Source organism: Polypterus senegalus, chromosome 9, assembly GCF_016835505.1.
Source record: "Polypterus senegalus isolate Bchr_013 chromosome 9, ASM1683550v1, whole genome shotgun sequence".
NCBI lineage: Eukaryota > Metazoa > Chordata > Cladistia > Polypteriformes > Polypteridae > Polypterus > Polypterus senegalus.
The window spans coordinates 125,535,117-125,552,940 of record NC_053162.1 but is presented as its reverse complement, the minus strand read 5'-3'; the positions used below and the strand labels follow the sequence as shown (position 1 = coordinate 125,552,940).

Here is a 17,824-nt window from a genome sequence, read left to right as displayed (position 1 = left end):
CCACATCGGGCCAATATGTTTGCCCACAATTGGCCTACGCTAACCCAATGCCTATTTGTTTGCTGGGTAACTACTGTGTTTTTATATTTTATAATTTAAAACAAAGTTAAGCTCACTCAGTTCTCCGCCCCTGCTGTCTGAGGTAATGTGTTTTGACAACAAGCATCTGTTCGGCCAAGACGTGCCATTTGTGGGCTGTGTTTTCTATCCACAGCCCGTTTATGTCTCCTCCTACTGTAATCAGTTCTACTTCCGCGTATTGTAAGTAAGCCCATCGTCTCCATAGCAACATCGGACGCGTTGATCTGTAGCAGATCCGAGCGAGGTGAGTCAGTTTATGTTTCTCCCGTTTTAACGTATTAATAAATACATGCCGTTTGTGATTATTGCAATGCCATTATCTACTAAAGAGAACTAAAACATAATTTCAAAATTGCAGTTTGATTTATTAAAACGTTGTCATATATTATATGGAAAGACTAAAGCATGCGTTTTAATATACCTAGCGCCATTCCGTCGTTATAATTCCCTATGTATTGCACCATTTAGAGAACGAGAACCTTTCAAAAAATGGTAACCTGGATTATAGTTGATGAGCATCAATAAAAGTTCGCTTTGAATTAGTTGGATATCTTGTAAAACAACGCTTATACTTTCCTGCTAAAGTTACTGTTTGCTACGCCTATTACTTTCATGAACATATGCAAACAATAACCAATTTACACATTATACGTTATTTTCCGTTATATGTTAATAATAATTTGGCTATTAGTACTTCTATTTCACAGGTTTAGTGGCAGGGGTGTTTGTGCGTCATTGAAAAACTGGGTCCAGAAAATGGATGAATGAGTTTATTTATGTTTTCGCCATAGTGCAGTTAATTGCTGCCTCATGAATTCAGGAGCCTTCCACTCTAGCCTTGTGAAATTCCAGGAAAAGAAAGCCTGTAATTTCCAGAAGCTGCTAGCTCTGACCTTTACTTCCTAACTTCATCCTGTGAAATTCGCTTGCCTTCTTACTGTAACAATGACTTGGGTTTTTCTTCTGATACCCTGGTATAACAGTTTTTAAGATTTTTTTTCTCTTCACCCTGCTTACACTTTATGTAATGAAAAGACCCTCACCTTTTTTTACTTTATTTTTATTTTCCCTTTTCTGTCTGATTGTATTCTTATCTAGGTTCCTCTGCACCATTTAAAGACTGGTGTTTGCATTCCAAGCTGGTATTTTTAAGCATTCAATGTGATTTACATTTACATTTATTTGCTTGGCAGATGCTTTTATCCAAAGTGACTTATAACAGAGGCAAAAATAATCGAGTACCATTAGAATTGGGCCTGTTTGTTCAGCAAGTGTAATAGGACAGGTAACAAAAATTGATTACCACAAGTGAAAAGAGGTAATAACAAATAATTTACAATCATAGATTATAATCAATAAGGCTGCAGAGAAGCATCCTCACAGCATTATTCTGCCACCAACATTCTTTATGGCGTTGGTGTGTTTTAGATGATGTGCAGTGTCTGGCTTATGACAAACATGGTGTTTAGTCTGACCAAAAAGCTATGTTTTAGTTTCATTAGAGTCTTCCATATGCCTTCTGGCCAACTTTAGCTGAGATGGCATGTGTTTTCTTAAGAGTTGTTTTCTCTTTCTCACTAGTTCCGTGACTGTTGAAGCACCGAGACAACAGTTGTTGCATACACAGTCACACTAATCTGAGCTACTGTAGTTTGTAACTCCTTCAAAGTAATCAAATGTTTCTTGGTGACCTCCCTCAATACTTATCTTTTTGCACAATCACACAGGTTTCGTGGGTGGGCTGCTTCAGGCAGATTTACAGCTATCCCAGTGTTTCTATTTGTTAATGACTGATTTAACTACACTCCAAGCAATATTCAGTGACGAATTTTTGCTTGTCTCAATCCCCTGACGTGCTTTTGAATCACCTTTTCATGGAGCTGCTTGAAGTGTTCTTTTGTCTTCATTGTGTAGGTTAGGCCACGTTACTGTGTTAGCACTAGTTGGACCTTCCAGACACATGTGCTTTGAAATTCTTTGACTCCAGAAAGGTAATCTCCATTTAACTAATTTCTGCAAAAGTCCCAAAATCCAGAGACTAGAGATCTGGACCACCTAATAATATCTGCACTTTTTGAGAATTCCAGGATTTTGTATGTGATTTGCATCATGCTTATGATCAGTACAAAGCAGTAATCAGCAACACCACAGACACAAAGAAATTACAGAATCATAAACAAAATTATATACACAAATATTTAAAGAAAACAACATAAGCCTCTGCCAGTCAAACCAGTGTTCCATTGACAAGCAGTGGAGCAGATGCAACTGAATTTGTGTAAATGAATGAATAAGTATGCTCATTTTGATAAACGAAACACATTCTACATTTGTTAATGAATAAATCAACAAAATTTTCCTGCTCATTTCTTTTATATTCTTCTTTAAATTTGAATTTTAAATGTACTTCCCTGATTCCAGGAAATCTGAAAATGTAATTGACCAAATTCTCTTTTCTGACTTGTATTGTTTTTGACTTCTAAAGCCAACTGGCTGCACTAGTGATGATTTTTTGTGTTTCATGTTAAACAGGATGAATAGTTATGCAATCAATTGTTTTGCGGTTTTTATTTGTTATTAATTTAGACCACTTTGTGGAGATTTGATTTCATTTTGACATTAAAATCGTTTTCTGTCAATCAGTGTCAAAAAAGCTGAACTCAATCCGCTTTGATTGAATGTTGAAAATTAAGTTTTCCAAGAGACTGAATATTCTTTATAGGAACTGTACCCCAAAACATTCTCACTTTCCCAAAGATGCTACATACAGTATACATAAATCCCAGTCATTGATTTGATTTGAAGTGAACCAGGCAGTGAAGAAAAGGATAACAGATCCCTTTCTTCAAAGGTTTTACTGCAAATGAAGAGACTGACACATTACTTTTCTGCATTTGTAATTATAGTGGAATCCAGACCTGTATCATGTAGATGTGGTTCTCCGATGCAATAATCCAAGTGATTATAGCGCAGTGAATCAAATCTCCTGTAAGGATTGCAGCCTTTTTACATCAGACACCCATTTTTAAAGAAATATAAGTATTCCCATACTCTCACAACTGTCTCTTATCACTTTTGTTGTTCACACTAGACACTTTAATTGAAATTCTCTTGAGTTAAAGGGGCTCCAATGGCTTAGAAGAATCCACTAATGTTCTTCTTACCAGCACAATCTTTACAACTGGGATCAACTGGTTCTTGGAATTTCAGAATAACAAAATTAATAAAAACAAAGTGAATTGACTAATTATGTGTCAAATTGCTTTACTCAGTCTGTGACAGACACTTTTTTTTCTAGGGTAAACATGTCCTCATCATGTCTTTGTTCAAGAACCTCTCTAACAGCTTGATAAATCTTCGTGACGTATTAGCTTATGTACACTTGTCAGTTTTTTTTTTTTCAGATCATCAAGGCATATAGTAGTACCAGGGATTGTCAGCTATAATTCTTCCTTTTGATTAGCTTGTTGCAGATATACATTGTAGCCCAGATTCATAATATGTATCCATGCTTTATAAGTTTCAAAAGCTCAGGAAATTTTTGGTAGTAATTTTGGAATTAATTGTAACCAGATACTAGTGACCAGTGAGCCCAGATGATGCCAAAATGTGCTCAGCATTGCATGTTTTCAGCATTTGTGTTAGAATCAGTGATTTATAAATCATGGGAACATATTTGGAAACAAATGTCAATGATTGAGAACTGCTTAAGGTGAACTCTTTTAAAAGATAAGTACATTTTAGAAGCAATATAGAAAATTTTTCTTCGTTATCGTTCAATGTGCAAATGTAAGAAGTAGTTTAAAATATCATGTACTGGTAATAAATTTCAACACACTGAAGATTAAAACTGATGTCTAAAAGCAATCCATTAATTTAAAAGATGCATGTAAATAAAGAAGAACAAAGTCATTAATGGAGGTAAATATCATTTATTGTGAACATTCATAAAATGTGTCTGTCCTGTTCCAAAATCTGAAAATTCAGAGTTCCAAACCATAGAGAAGCACTGAAGTCGCTTTTGTTGAATATTCCATTCTGCCAGACTAAAGTTATAGTTCTGTGTTGTACTGGCTTGCGTATAATTTACTACATTTTAACCACAGAACAGGACAATAACAGTTTGGCTCAATGAAACAAAACATTTGACAGATAAGCGAAGATAAGTTTCTGTAAATACTTTTTCCTTGCATAAGAGCACATTTTTTCAGATATTCCAAACAGACATGAATCAGAATAATCAGAGTCTTTGCTTACACTTAATAATGTGGTATTTTTTTCTTTAGCCAAAGTAATTATGCTAAAATAATTCAACTGTTCACTTGAGAATTCTGAAAACCTAAAGTAGGATTACGTATACAATCTTTTGATCAAAAGAGGTTCACTTCTCTTAACATTTTTGGACTATGTCATGCCTGCCAAAGGCAAAGAACGTCTGTGAGTATTAATAGATTTAGAGGAACCAATTTCAGTGATGTCTGTAGAAGTTAAGAATGGTCCCATCTTTTAGTTACATTGTTTTACCTTTCTGCAAAATTCTTCATCAAAGCAATTTGTTCCTTTATTTAGTATAATTGTCATAATATATGTTTAAGAAAAATGAAGTAATGTTCAGTAATATAGAGTACATACATTGGACTGTCTTTCAGCTTGAATAAATGCATCATTCCTATTTCATCACAAATTTATTTTATTGTTTAGATTAAATGATTACTTTATGTTTTGGTTTTATTCATGAGCTAGTGGTAGGTCATTAATAAAGCATAAGGCAACTTATACTTGAGAAGCAAACTATAAAAGCAGTCAGCATTTTTATATGTTAACTGACCCATTCACTTGAGTAATGGTTTCCAGAAAAATATTCATAGTCAAATGAAAGGACAGCATGATTTTCCTTCACTAGCTCTTATATGGCAAAGTAAAAAGAAATGTTAAATACCATGTATTTTTATTCACTTACCTTTTTATTTATCTACATGCAGAACTAGTTAATGATTAACAATGTCAGATGAAGAGGATGAGGTTTTGGAGGGAGATGTTGAGGATGAAGAAGAGGCGGGAGCCGGTATGGAAAATGAAGGAGAAGGAGAGGAAAAGGGAGAAGAAGATGAAGCACACGAGGAAGAAGAAGAAGAAAAGGTATTATATTTGTCAGATTTTTAATTTGTTTTTGCCTTTGAATTTATCTTGCAACATAATCAAAGGGCTACTAATAAATTGTATTTATTTTAGTAATGATGTCAAACAGCAATGACATAATTCAGTCCTTCTGATTGTTTAGGGTATAAATTACCAGTAAAATGTTAATAAAACAGGTTTATGTTGTTTTTATATATTTCTTTTTAACTAAGATGAGAGTTTTAACAAGAATACCAAGCTGAGATGTTGTTATTCAGATATCTAAGTATGCTTGAAATTTTACAGTAGACCAAATGTTTTACATTAACTTACACTCCTTTTCACTTGATGTTCATTTTGATCTAACACAGTGTTAGTACAAAATGAGTACTTTTACTGTGGCAAACAGCATACGCTTTACTAACCCATCTCAGAAGAAAACAACATAGAGTCATCTACCCATGCTGCTTCTAGGATCACACTTAACACTGATGATCTATCTTATAAATTGCTAAGTCAAGTTAATTTTGTTTTCATGTGTGCATAGTAAAATGTAATACTTACATGCTTTCTCAGAACAGCTAAGAACAATATAATACAAAAAATAAGTGTTTACTTTGTTAGCACTAGACATTTTAAAGTTAAGTTCAAGTACTTCACAGTAATTCATACAGCTTGCTAGACATTCCTGATTTAACTAATTGCTGTTCCAGGACACATGGTGGCGCAGTGGTAGTGCTGCTGCCTCTCAGTAAGGAGATCTGGGATCGCTTCCCGGGTCCTCCCTGCATGGAGTTTGCATGTTCTCCGTGGGTTACCTCTGGGTGCTCCAGTTTCCTCCCACAGTCCAAATTGTCCCTAGCGTGTGCTTGGTGTTTGTGTGGGTGCCCTGCAGTTCCTGCCTTACGCCCTGTGCTGGCTGGGATTAGCTCCAGCAGACCAATATAATACAAAAGCAGCAGACCCCCATGAAACCTGTGTTAGGATATAGCGGGATGGAAGATGACTGACTGTTCCAGTACACATTCACTCATTTTTGTATTCTGTTGACAACAGTGACCAGACAGCAACTTTCTGCAGAGATAAAGTTTGTTGACCATTTTGCCTTATGCGTTAAGTTTTTGTTTTTTTCAGTATCTCATAGTACTCGGCCTCCCAAATGACATCTTTATGAAAGCAGTTTCGGTAGTTTTTTAAATTCATGAGGTTCTTTCACTTTAAATGAGATCCACAAACCTAAAAGCCACTTCTTCATTTTTGTACTTGCTCTTGTTACCAACAGTGTCATGCTCTACAAGGACTTTGTTGGGTATGGGCAAAGATTTTCACTTACATTACCTGTGAACACCATTTACTCTTATACAATTATCTATTCATACTGAATAATCTGAATATTTACAGTATTCTGTAATACTGAAGTATTGCAGAACACTCTATTTACACACACTTTATTCCTTTTAGTATTTACCCTATTTAAATGACTAGAAGTTATAAAAATTGTGAAGGCAACTTAACTGTATTTTTTTAAGTGTAAATTATTAAAAATCATTTTGTAAAATCAAGCTTGATTTTAAATTGCTACCAATCACAACTCAGGTTGTAAATACAGCGTCACATTCTGGAGTTGCAAAAGTGACTACTGGCCATTTATATCCAATAATGTTTTTTCATCCATTAATTTATTCATGGTCAAAGTTACCTAATCCGCCAGAACCTGTCTTAACAGCATCAAGTGCCAGTGCAAGTACAGGCAGAAATCAAAAGCAAACACAAAAAAAGTTAGTTCTTAAAAAAAAACAAAAATGAGGCAAGAAACTGAGAAAAAAGAAAACATTGCAGCACCATCAAAAGCTGCAGCGTCTTTACAAAAAAAAGTTGACAGACTGCAAGGATGAGATAATATTTAGGCTTACCATACATCGTGGATCTCTATATCATAATCCAGTTGCACAGTTCACATTATTTGTCATGATTTGCACACAAGTGTGTATTTGAGTTTGCAAATTTTACAGAAAGTAGCACTTGTGATTGCAATCAAAAACACTGTGATTTTTCAAAGTATTGAAATTGATGCAAATTTTGTCAACTTGACGGTGGGCTTAATTTGTCCTAAACCAGCATTTCTGAGGTTTTTCTGTGATGCAATGACTTGAGCTTAGATTAGCTTTACTTCTCTGTTTTTCACAAACAATGTTACTGAAATGTGAATGCCAAATTGTGCATGAATAACTTCTGCAGTGGGTGGGCAAAAGAGAAACTGATCGGGTCACTTGTATTTCTGGTGCTGGTATTCTGGAATTTGAAAATGCATAGTATTAGGTGGGAGGATGATACATTTATTAATTTTAAAACAAAAGGATCACATTAATAAAAATGAATATTTTTTAAGTAAGAACACAAATATTTAATGTCAGAATTGTTCATAATGTATACTTGCCATCATTTTTTCAATAGAGGTTTTCATTTTGATTCTTTCTCTATTTCCACTTATTTCTTGATGTGTTCCTTTAAACAGATAGTATGCCCCTTGTCGTCTGAAATAATCACAGAAGGACTATCATTATTATGCAAGACTAGCACCGGCTTGGGACATGCCTATGTTAAGCTGGAACTCAGTGACAAGTAAGCAAAAAAAAAATACTAAATAATAATACTAAATATGCATTTTAAAAGTGTGTCTCAAAATCTTTGCATACATTTCAATGTTTTGAGTGTTGATTATTTATTTCAGGGGACTGACTGACATTCTTTTGGTCAGTAAGTTCATTCACCTGAGATTTATTGATATTTCTTCAAACTTTCTCAATGACCTTTCCCCATTGGCATCCTTAACACACCTCCTCTGGATAAAAGCAGATGTTAATCGATTAACTGATTTACAAGATCAGAAACTAGAAGAGCTCCCATATCTCCAGTGGCTTAATTTATCATCCAATCACATAAAAGTCACAAATGCCTTAAGTACCCCAGCGCTGGAGGTGTTAAATCTATCTGGTAAGTTCAAACTAGCTCTAATATATTTTGTAAAACAGAAAGTATATGTTTCAGTTTTTTTATGTTTATGATACCCCTCTATGCCCTCCATGGGTATATTCTCCAGTCTAATGATTGCAAGGGACATCAGGTGTAAAGTTGCTGCAAAGGCCAGTGTCATTGAAAAGGATGTGTTGGTTTGGGAAGCATATTCCTTAGTAGCTTGTGTATTTAGTGTACGGTTGAACATTAAGTTGTTTTTAAAGGGGCCTAATCTTCTCAGTGAATTAAATGAATACAGACACATTCAGTCTAACATACACAGTGTACCTAATTCAATTTTGATATTTTATTGTCTTTTTTATAAAGATATATAAAATATAGCCAACCCGCGGCATAGCATACGCCGCATAATCAGGCCGCTTTTTAAATGATTTTTAAGCACAGAGGAAAAAACAAACATTTGAAAGATCCGTAATTTAATAAACCACCAAGAAAAGTAACATTGCAACAAGGCACGCTACGAACCAACATACAATTGTCCGTGACTGAAAACCGGAGGAGCGCAGTCGCGCCTTCTCTTTCCAAAGCGAAGGACGGGGTTGAACGGCGCTCGTTCAGTACGCACTGCCCGCTTATGTGCCCGCCCCCAACTCCCAACCTGAGTCGCTTTCGTCTGTGTACAGTCCACATGCACCTGTGAGTCAAGCTGATTGTTAATTTCCCAAACACCGCCTCAGTCGGTTTCAACGTTGATTTTTCATTCTTCTTTGCGGTTCCGGCTCCTTTTTTATATATAATCCACCAAGTCACACAAACTTTTACAAAGGGTAGTGACGTAATCATTTCGAGTGTATGACCCGCATGTACTGGGAATTTCTCGTTCGTGGGGAACAATTGCAAGCCACGGTCTCCATCACGAATGGAGTTCAACGGCTTACCCACGCCGGGTAGACACACGTTGATCTATTCAGTGTAGCGCGCGTGCAGTACCGGACATACAAGTGCATCACAGACCTGTTAATGCTCAATCTCACGTGGCTGAAAGCCACTTGTCCCTCTAAGAATTTGGACGCCGACCACTGTTGGGTCATGTAACTATTTGGCAGGCGGGAGTCTCGTTCGTTTTCTGAAATAACCAGCCAAATCGCTCCACCAACTAAGAACTACCATGCACCACCACCCACAGAATCGAGAAAGAGCTATCAATCTGTCAATCCTCTCCGTATCCGGGCCGGGTGAGGTTTCCTGTGTTGAGTCAAATGAAGCAGAAGGCTTCACACCTGGTGGTGCCCTTTCGTCAATTCCTTTAAGTTTCAGCTTTGTAACCATACTCCCCCCTGAACCCAAAGACTTTGGTTACCCGGTTGGCTGCCCTGTTGCGGGGCGTGCATTGGTGAAGCAGGTGAGACGGTAATGAAACAGAGGCACAGGGCTTATTGGTTTTTAAAGACTGCTTCCTTAACTCGTCACTCGAGTCGTTGTCATCTTTGTACAGTTCAGATGTACATGTGACTCACGTAGACGTTTCATTGCTCTGTGTGGTTTTGGGTGCCTTTCTATATATAATCCACCAAGACACCCGACCACGGTAGTAGCGAGGTGGGAGGGGGGTGTGTACAAAGTGCAGGAGCATCTAAGAAGACGCCTGTTTGTCGCGTATGCGAATTGCTGTATGTAGAGTGTAAAACACTTTGCTATGGTCATGCAGTCGTGCGTCATAACCGAAAACAAGTTTTTTAAAGACTGCTTACTTCATTGTGTTCTAGCCTCAGTTGTAAAGGAATGTTTTAAGGATCCCAAGGGATACCCCTCGCAAACCGTTTTACACGCTGCATATGGCGATTCACCTCCGCGAGAAACATGCCTCTATAAACAGTCAGTGTGGGTCGGAGCTGCATGTTGCCTCTACGACAGACAAATTATAAATGACGCCATTTTTTCTGTGTCGTCGCGTCTGAGTTGTCGTCGTATCCAATGGTCTTGAAGTTGGTGGGCGTGGCTCCTTCCTGTGTGCGCCATAGGTGTCTCACTTGTCGGCGGCTTAGTGAATCCACGCCCCTTCCGGCGTGCTTTCCATGGTCGTCTTGCCTTAGTGAATTATATATATAGATATACTAATCTTGTATGCCACCTTAGATAAACACATTTCACAAATTGATAATTGTAATAATAATATACGAATATAAAAATATATATTAACTCCTTCCAGGTAATCAGCTAAAGATCATTAGTGGTTTAGATTATGGACGGCTATCTAATCTTGTTACTCTGGAATTAAGAGGAAACCAGTTGGAGACTACAGATGGAATCTACTTACCAAACCTTCGTAAATTGTACTTGGTATGTATTTATATTAGAATTTGTGGAAATTCAATAATTTCTACTTCTCTTTTCGTTGTTTGAGGATATTGCAGCCTGGTGATTTCTTTCTTTTGCAAGAGGAGCTCTTTCTGTTTCCCAATTTTCTTTTAACTTTATCCATAACAGTATAATTTACAATTTTGTTATCCATCTATCAAAATGTGTTTTAATAATATAGGCACAAAATATGATCAAACATCTAAAAGGACTTGATCACCTTGAGAAATTAACAACTTTGCACCTTCGTGACAACCAAATTGAGTCTCTTAAAGGCATTGGCGAGGGAATGAAGTCTCTTCAGTATCTCAATTTAAGGTATGTGAAGCAGGTTTTATTAGGTTGCTTCTGGCTTTCTTTTGTATCTTAAACCCATACAGTACTTGTTAATAGGTGACTTTAAAACAGTGTTTCCCAAACTCGGTCCTGGGCACCCCATGTGGCTGCATGTTTTTGTTCCAACCAGCTTCTGTTTTTAATTGAACTCCTGGGCTAATTAAATGATGTGTTATTTACCAAGTTCTGTGTTTTGGGAACAAGCAGTTATATAGGAATGATGTATTTTTTTTCTTTTTAACAGTATTTTCATCTTGATTTTCATTCTACTTTTCTAGATGTTCTAATTGTTTAATTAATCCATTATTTACTAATTAGTGGGTCTGACTCTAAAATAGTTGCAGCCTTTGATTATTCAGTGTCTGCTCTGCTTGTTTTTGTCATTATTAAGATACAACGAAGGGGGTAAAACTGCACAGAGAAAGGGCAAAGTATAATGAAATCAACAAAATAGAGTTAAGCGTTTAAATCTATAGCAAAAGCAGAAATATTTGTAAATTTCTTATAAATGTAAAGCTCATGCTGCTATACCAGATAATTAAATGAGATCAGTGTTATCAGGTGTTGTCACTGATTAGGAATCTGGTTGGAGCAAAAACCTGCAGCCACGGGGGGTCCCCAGGACTGAGTTTGGGAAAAACTGCTTTAGAACGATAGAATGTGATATTTGGAGTACGTAAATGTTCACTTTGGTATGATCTGGCATACCACTTAGGTCTTGCTTCTGCATTGCATCCAATACTCTGGAGTAGTGTCTGCTCCCTGAAACAATCTGGATATATTGGTTAAAAAATGAAAAGATGGGACACATGGGCACTGAAGTAGCTTCTGTAGCTATCATCATTATGTGCCATTTGCCCTGGTGTGTACTCTGCTCTTTGTTAATTGTCATTATTAGGATTAAGATAGCAAAGGCAGATTAATATGAAATTACGAAAGAGAGGTAAGAAGTTAAAACTGTGGCAAAATTCTTATAAATATAATGCTTAGTATTAATATCAAAATAAAGATCAGTGAATTAAACAATGAGATTAATTAGAGATAATTAATTTTCACTGATTGTGAAAATTGTAGAAAAAAAAAATCCTGCAACTGTAAGATTGCCCCAGGACTGAATCTGGAAAGCACTTCTCCATAAATATTATAGTCACCTCCTGCTCCAAATGTTAATCACTCAGGTAGAACCATACTAAATTGAGCGTCCTTTTGTCTCTTTGTAGCTCTTACTGTATAGTTCTACAATCAGTCAAATAGCTTGTCTTTTGACCTTTTCTAGTGCTATTATGTATTTTGTATGCATTATGGATACCACACATTATGCATGATGCTCCAAATTAGGTCTCACAAATGTGAAATACAGATTAATCATAGCATTTATTGACTTGTAATTCCCAAAGTTTTTTATGTAACGTAACATCCTATTAGTCCTTATGCAATTCTTTATACTAACACAATAATGACTCCACTCAGACTCTTAAGTCCCTATCGTAAAGTGTACTTTCCAGCTTCAGATCCCCTTTCTATAATTATATGTAGTATTTTTATTTCCTATTGTACATACAAAAATCTTACATTAATTTAAAATAATCTTTATCTACCACATATGCACCTAACTGTGAGTTTGTCCAGACTCTTATGTAATAATTTTTCTACTTCTATGATATTCTTTTGAACCACTCATTTAGTGTTATTTACAAACTTAACTACCTTGTTAGTTACTTTCTTGTCTGAATTAAACAGTGGGCCACTCCTTGCAGCGATCCCTGTAACACCATTCTATTGACATCACAAGATTCAGAAGGCATGCCTTATGTCATAACTCATTGCTTTCCATGATTAAGTCCATTTTACAACCATCTGCACATGCTACTTTGAATTTCCACTTTTGTTTTTAGATCACAAACCCTTCATGCAGTACTATATCACAACATTTGGAAAATATAAATTCATAACTTTTAAATAATATTCTAGAATACATGTAAAAAATAACTGTCTAAATCTATGTTGACTGTTTGTTAATATGCCTTTACTTGGTATGTGTGAGTAATGTTTTGAAAAATTGTTTCCATTCGATTTCTAACTGTATTTGTGAAATTCCATTAATTATTTACCCATCACCAATTTATCCATCCATTCACCTATTCATGCATTTTTTTCAACCATTTATTTCTACTGCTAGGTCACAGAACCCTACACCAATACCAGCAGCATTGGGTAGAAGTCAGTAAACAACAGCCCTGGATGAATGTTCACTCGTTTAGAGAGACAGTTATTCACACACATATTGGCCCAATTTAGAGCTACCAATTAACTTAACATGCACATATTTGGTATTTTAAAGTGGGGGTGGAAGGTCACGTGGATTCAGAGAGAACATCACAGTTCTGACTGGGCAGGAAATTACACACTGGTGTCTGGAAATTTTAGACAGTAGCATTAACCACTGAACCACCATACAATCTTAAGTCAGTCAGTCAAGCTTAAACTATATAATAGTTTTTATTGTAAGCATTATAGCACTTTACCGGCACATAGAAATATTGTGACCCTAATATTATTATGAATATATATATATATATATATATATATATATATATATATATATATATATATACAGTATATATACTGTATGTTGTTCATAATAATCAGTATATCTGTCAATTAACTGACATAAACATATTTTCCTTAGTAATTTTTTGTATGCTCAAGCTAGTAAACATTTTTATTTTATTTTGTAATATCTATTTTATTTTTGGGACAGCACAATTTTCCCAATAACATTTATAATTTATTTTCTAGTATATATTGAACTGGATTTTACATTTTCATAGCAGCCTGTCAGGTTTGCTAATATTTTCCCCATTTCTTTGAATTGTTTCCTCATTGGTTGTCTTGTTTGGATTTTGCTTGTGGGTATCTTTTCATACATTTCTTCAAAACATCATCTCTTCATTTTTTTATTAATCAATTATTTTTATTAGTAATTATCTGTTATACAGTTTGGCATTAACTTGTTATGTTTCATTTTTACCAGCTATGTTACAGTATTGCAAAACAACTAAGAAACATTTACTGAAACTTGTCACCCTTTTCTTAGAACTCTAAACCACATCTACAGACCACTTACACAAAACCTCTGACTGGCCAGGCAAATTAAAACAATGCACTCAAAACCACTTTATCTTTGCTTGAAACCAAACACAGGTTTCCGATTACACACAAAGCAAGTCAACATACAAGGCACCTTTGAGCATTTACAACACACTGCATCAAAAAATTGAAAACACTGCCAGTCAAAAATGTTTGTGGAATTCGAAAAAACTGTTTAGATTAGATAAACTTTGTTAAAACCGTGTCGATAAGGTATTTTGGAGTTACAGCATAAGAAATCAACAGCATCAAAAGACTAGAATAAAGAATAATATGTTAAATAGCAATGACAATATTTACAACTCAAAACAAAATACTGTATAAGCAATATATAGTGTTTCTAGTTTTCTTCACTCTAAAAATGTTATTTTAAAATCCAAAGGAAAAACAGAAATTATCCAGATGAAAAGCACATTACAGTGAAATGTTGTACAACAGTAAAATATTGCAAAGTCAAAGTTAAGGAAAAATATTCATTCTGCCTCAGCATCATGTCATGGCATCATTTACATCACAGGCAATGCTTTCTCTTGCAAGAAAAAGTGTGAAAGAATATCCAGGCATGCTGAATTTAACCTTGACATTAGTCCACACCTACAGGCCATAGGCCAAGATTTTTCTGGGCATCTGGGATTCTGTTATGCACTTTCTACTGCCATACCAAAAAAAGTTCTCGTATGGGATTTAGGAAGAGGAAGTATGGTAGAAGGAAACCAATTACAAAATGTTGTGATTATTGTTGAACCGCTGACATATCTGTCCAATACATGATTAGAAACGAGGGGGGACCCAAAAATAACCGGAATTTTGTTGTTGTTAGGTTGGTACTTGTAGTACGTGGTTGGGCCGCTAGGGCGATCTAGTTACACTCCTCACAAGTCAGTCTGCCAAGTGCCATCAGTCTGGAAGGTTGTGCTTGTGTTCAGTGAATTTTGTAAAAGTAGTTTTGTGCAAACGTCGTTTTTTTACGATGGCCGATTATCGTGAGCAACGTGCGGCAGTGAAATTTTGTTTTCTTCTTGAAAAAAGTGTTGCAGAAACTATTGTTATTGAAACGGTATGACAACCCTGAACCACCCACCCTACTTACTGGATTTAGCTCCGTGTGATTTCTTTTTGTTCCCTCGGATGAAAAAAGACTTGAAAGGAAGGCGTTTTGCTGACGTCGAAGAGGTAAAACAAGAAACGACCAGAGCATTAATGGGCATTACTTAAGACGAATTTAAAAAATGTTTCGAACAATGGAATGGTTAGATAAGTGTATTTCCGCCAATGGAGAGTACCTTGAAGGAGACTAATTGTAGTTTGTACAGAAAATTAAATTAAACATGTTTTAAAAACATTTCCGGTTATTTTTGGGTCCCCCCCTTGTAAATAATTTTGAATCTAAATTTCTAAATGACGACAACTATGCGTGCTAGTTTGGTTCAACTTTTGTGTTTTCAACTTGCATCAGAGGGTAAAAAGACTCCAAACATAATTGTGCATTGTGAATACTGATGTGTTTATCCAGGGTGTATAAGCTCTGCAAATTTTAGTAGGTGAACATTGTTGAATTTTGCCAAAAGACTGTTTGACTCATTAACTAAGTTTTGGCCTTTGACACTTTTGTCCTAAGAATCATTTTTATTGTTTTAGCAATTCAGAAAAAAAATTAATTGGTTGAAATATAGCAGCCTGAGTAGCTTTTCCATATTAGGAAACAACCTATTAAAACATAGCACTTAATAAATTAACAGGATAACAATACCATATGAAACAAAACATGAACAAAAGCAAGAGGGGGATGCTACAGCAAAGAAAATAGTCTTAGTTTAATTATAAGAATACTGAAATGAAGAGATGAATCTTTATCACAGCATTGTACAAAAAAAATATTTTTTTCATTTTTTTTTCAGAGGAAATCTTGTGCCCGGTTTCCATTCGATTCCCTGTCTTGCTCCATTGTCTGACACTTTACGAGCACTTGTTCTGTCAGACAATCCACTTTGTGAACTTGATGACTATCGTTTAAGAATTCTCTGCTTCCTACCACTGCTAGAAAGAATGGATAAAGATCCTGTCAGCTTTGAAGAGAAAGAAGAAGCAAAAGAGAGACTGAGAGTAAGTTTTTGTAAAAGTGATGAAGTCAATAATCTTGTAAAATAAAATTACAAAGAAACACTGAAGCCCATTTTGTAGTTAGACTCAAAGCCCAAAGTGCAATATGGTTTATATTGCTTTTCAATTAATTTCATTAAAAATAATTTAATTATATACAGTAATAACCAGAGGAGTACCACTAAACTAACACAAGAAATAATATCTTTGAGCAACAACATTGTTTTAAAATATTTCTATAGTATTAATGGGCATTTTGCTTTATCAGTAAACAATCCCTTTTTTAACATATAACAATACAGTAATGATATTGTTGATCTTATAGTCCATTTTCCTTTAGACAAACTGTATATATGTTTTTTTTTTCAGGAACTTGAAGAAGCAGCCTTTGAACAGGAAAATGAAAATTAACAATTCTTGTATTTGTAGTAATATTGACTAGGACTGTTCAGATTTTCATCCTACTGTATGTACACTATACTGAAGACGATTAAGACTGATGAGTACAGCTTGCACAGTAAAAAAATGGACTTTGATTAATACTAGCCCAGTCACACATGAGGAAGTAAAAGTCACTATCAATTATTGAATATATAAAGAACATTGGACCAAACCAAAAACAGAAATGGAATATGGAGGCTTATCATAAATACCATCCAAGAATATCACTGGGTCCAAGAATCCTAAAAGTGGGCAGGTGGTGTTGCTAGCTGCCTCTTCACTGTGTTACTGTTCCTTGCATACATTATTCTTAATACTATATGCAGTATATTATATGGATCTTCTAAAAGAACAGATGCTCCTCTGACAACAGCACTGCTGTTTGTATTAGGACATTAGCTGAAGAAATACAATAAAAATAAAATTATATGTTTTATAACTGGTTCATAAATGGTTTAAATTATTTATAGTCTGTTTGTAATAATAATCTCAAGAAAGCCATTTATAATCTACCAAAATAGCCCATAGCTTGTGCAATTTATGGCATCACATTTCTGTTATTGCCATATGTATGAATACATAATGCTCTTGGTAATCACAGGCATTTATATTATTGTCTTTTAAAATATTCATAATTTAAAAATTCAAGGCATTAGCGAATATAAGTGCACAGTTTTAAATGTTTGCAATACATGCAATGAGGTCACAAAGTTTAACTTTTGTGGGAATAACTTCCTAACTTGTATTAATTACAGTGTGATCCTTCACATGTCTAAGTTACATCAGTTTCATACTTACATATCTCATTAGAACAGATGGCAATAATAAAATACCAACAAATACATGCATACGTAAAAAAATATAAATCGCACTGCAACATAGATATACTGTATATGTATATAGGTTATATTCCATTAGAATAAAGGCTAGGTGGAAAAAATAATTAGTGATTTTCTTATAATTAAATTGGAACATAGCGCAGTCTTTTGGCATGTACAGATTATGGTAAAGCCTTAATTCTAAACATTTTATTTTTAAGTGCCAATAGCATTCAGTCAGTATTATTGGACTTCAGGATCCAGAGGGAGGCAGGTTGGGGGTTTCCTTCAGGGTCCAAAACACGTGCCACGTGAGTTACATAAATGGCGCCCTTCTGTGTCCAGAACAGACACCCCTTAACTTCCATTAACAGCGCCCCTCAGGTGATGTCACCTAATGAATCGACATGCTGTTTCTGGCTGTCTTTTGTTCTTTAGTGAGTAAA

The 17,824-nt window shown here is 35.2% G+C and overlaps 1 protein-coding gene across 1 annotated transcript; it reads left to right on the top strand.

The window, feature by feature from the left end:
• Positions 1-254: 254 nt before the first annotated feature.
• lrrc23 (leucine rich repeat containing 23) lies at positions 255-16,999 on the top strand. The gene is made up of 8 exons (XM_039763757.1): positions 255-325; positions 5,064-5,220; positions 7,715-7,821; positions 7,931-8,193; positions 10,385-10,515; positions 10,715-10,851; positions 15,918-16,122; positions 16,489-16,999. Exons 2-8 carry the CDS (start codon positions 5,083-5,085, stop codon positions 16,528-16,530), a joined length of 1,023 nt encoding a protein of 340 aa, XP_039619691.1. The 5' UTR covers positions 255-325; positions 5,064-5,082; the 3' UTR covers positions 16,531-16,999.
• Positions 17,000-17,824: the final 825 nt, after the last annotated feature.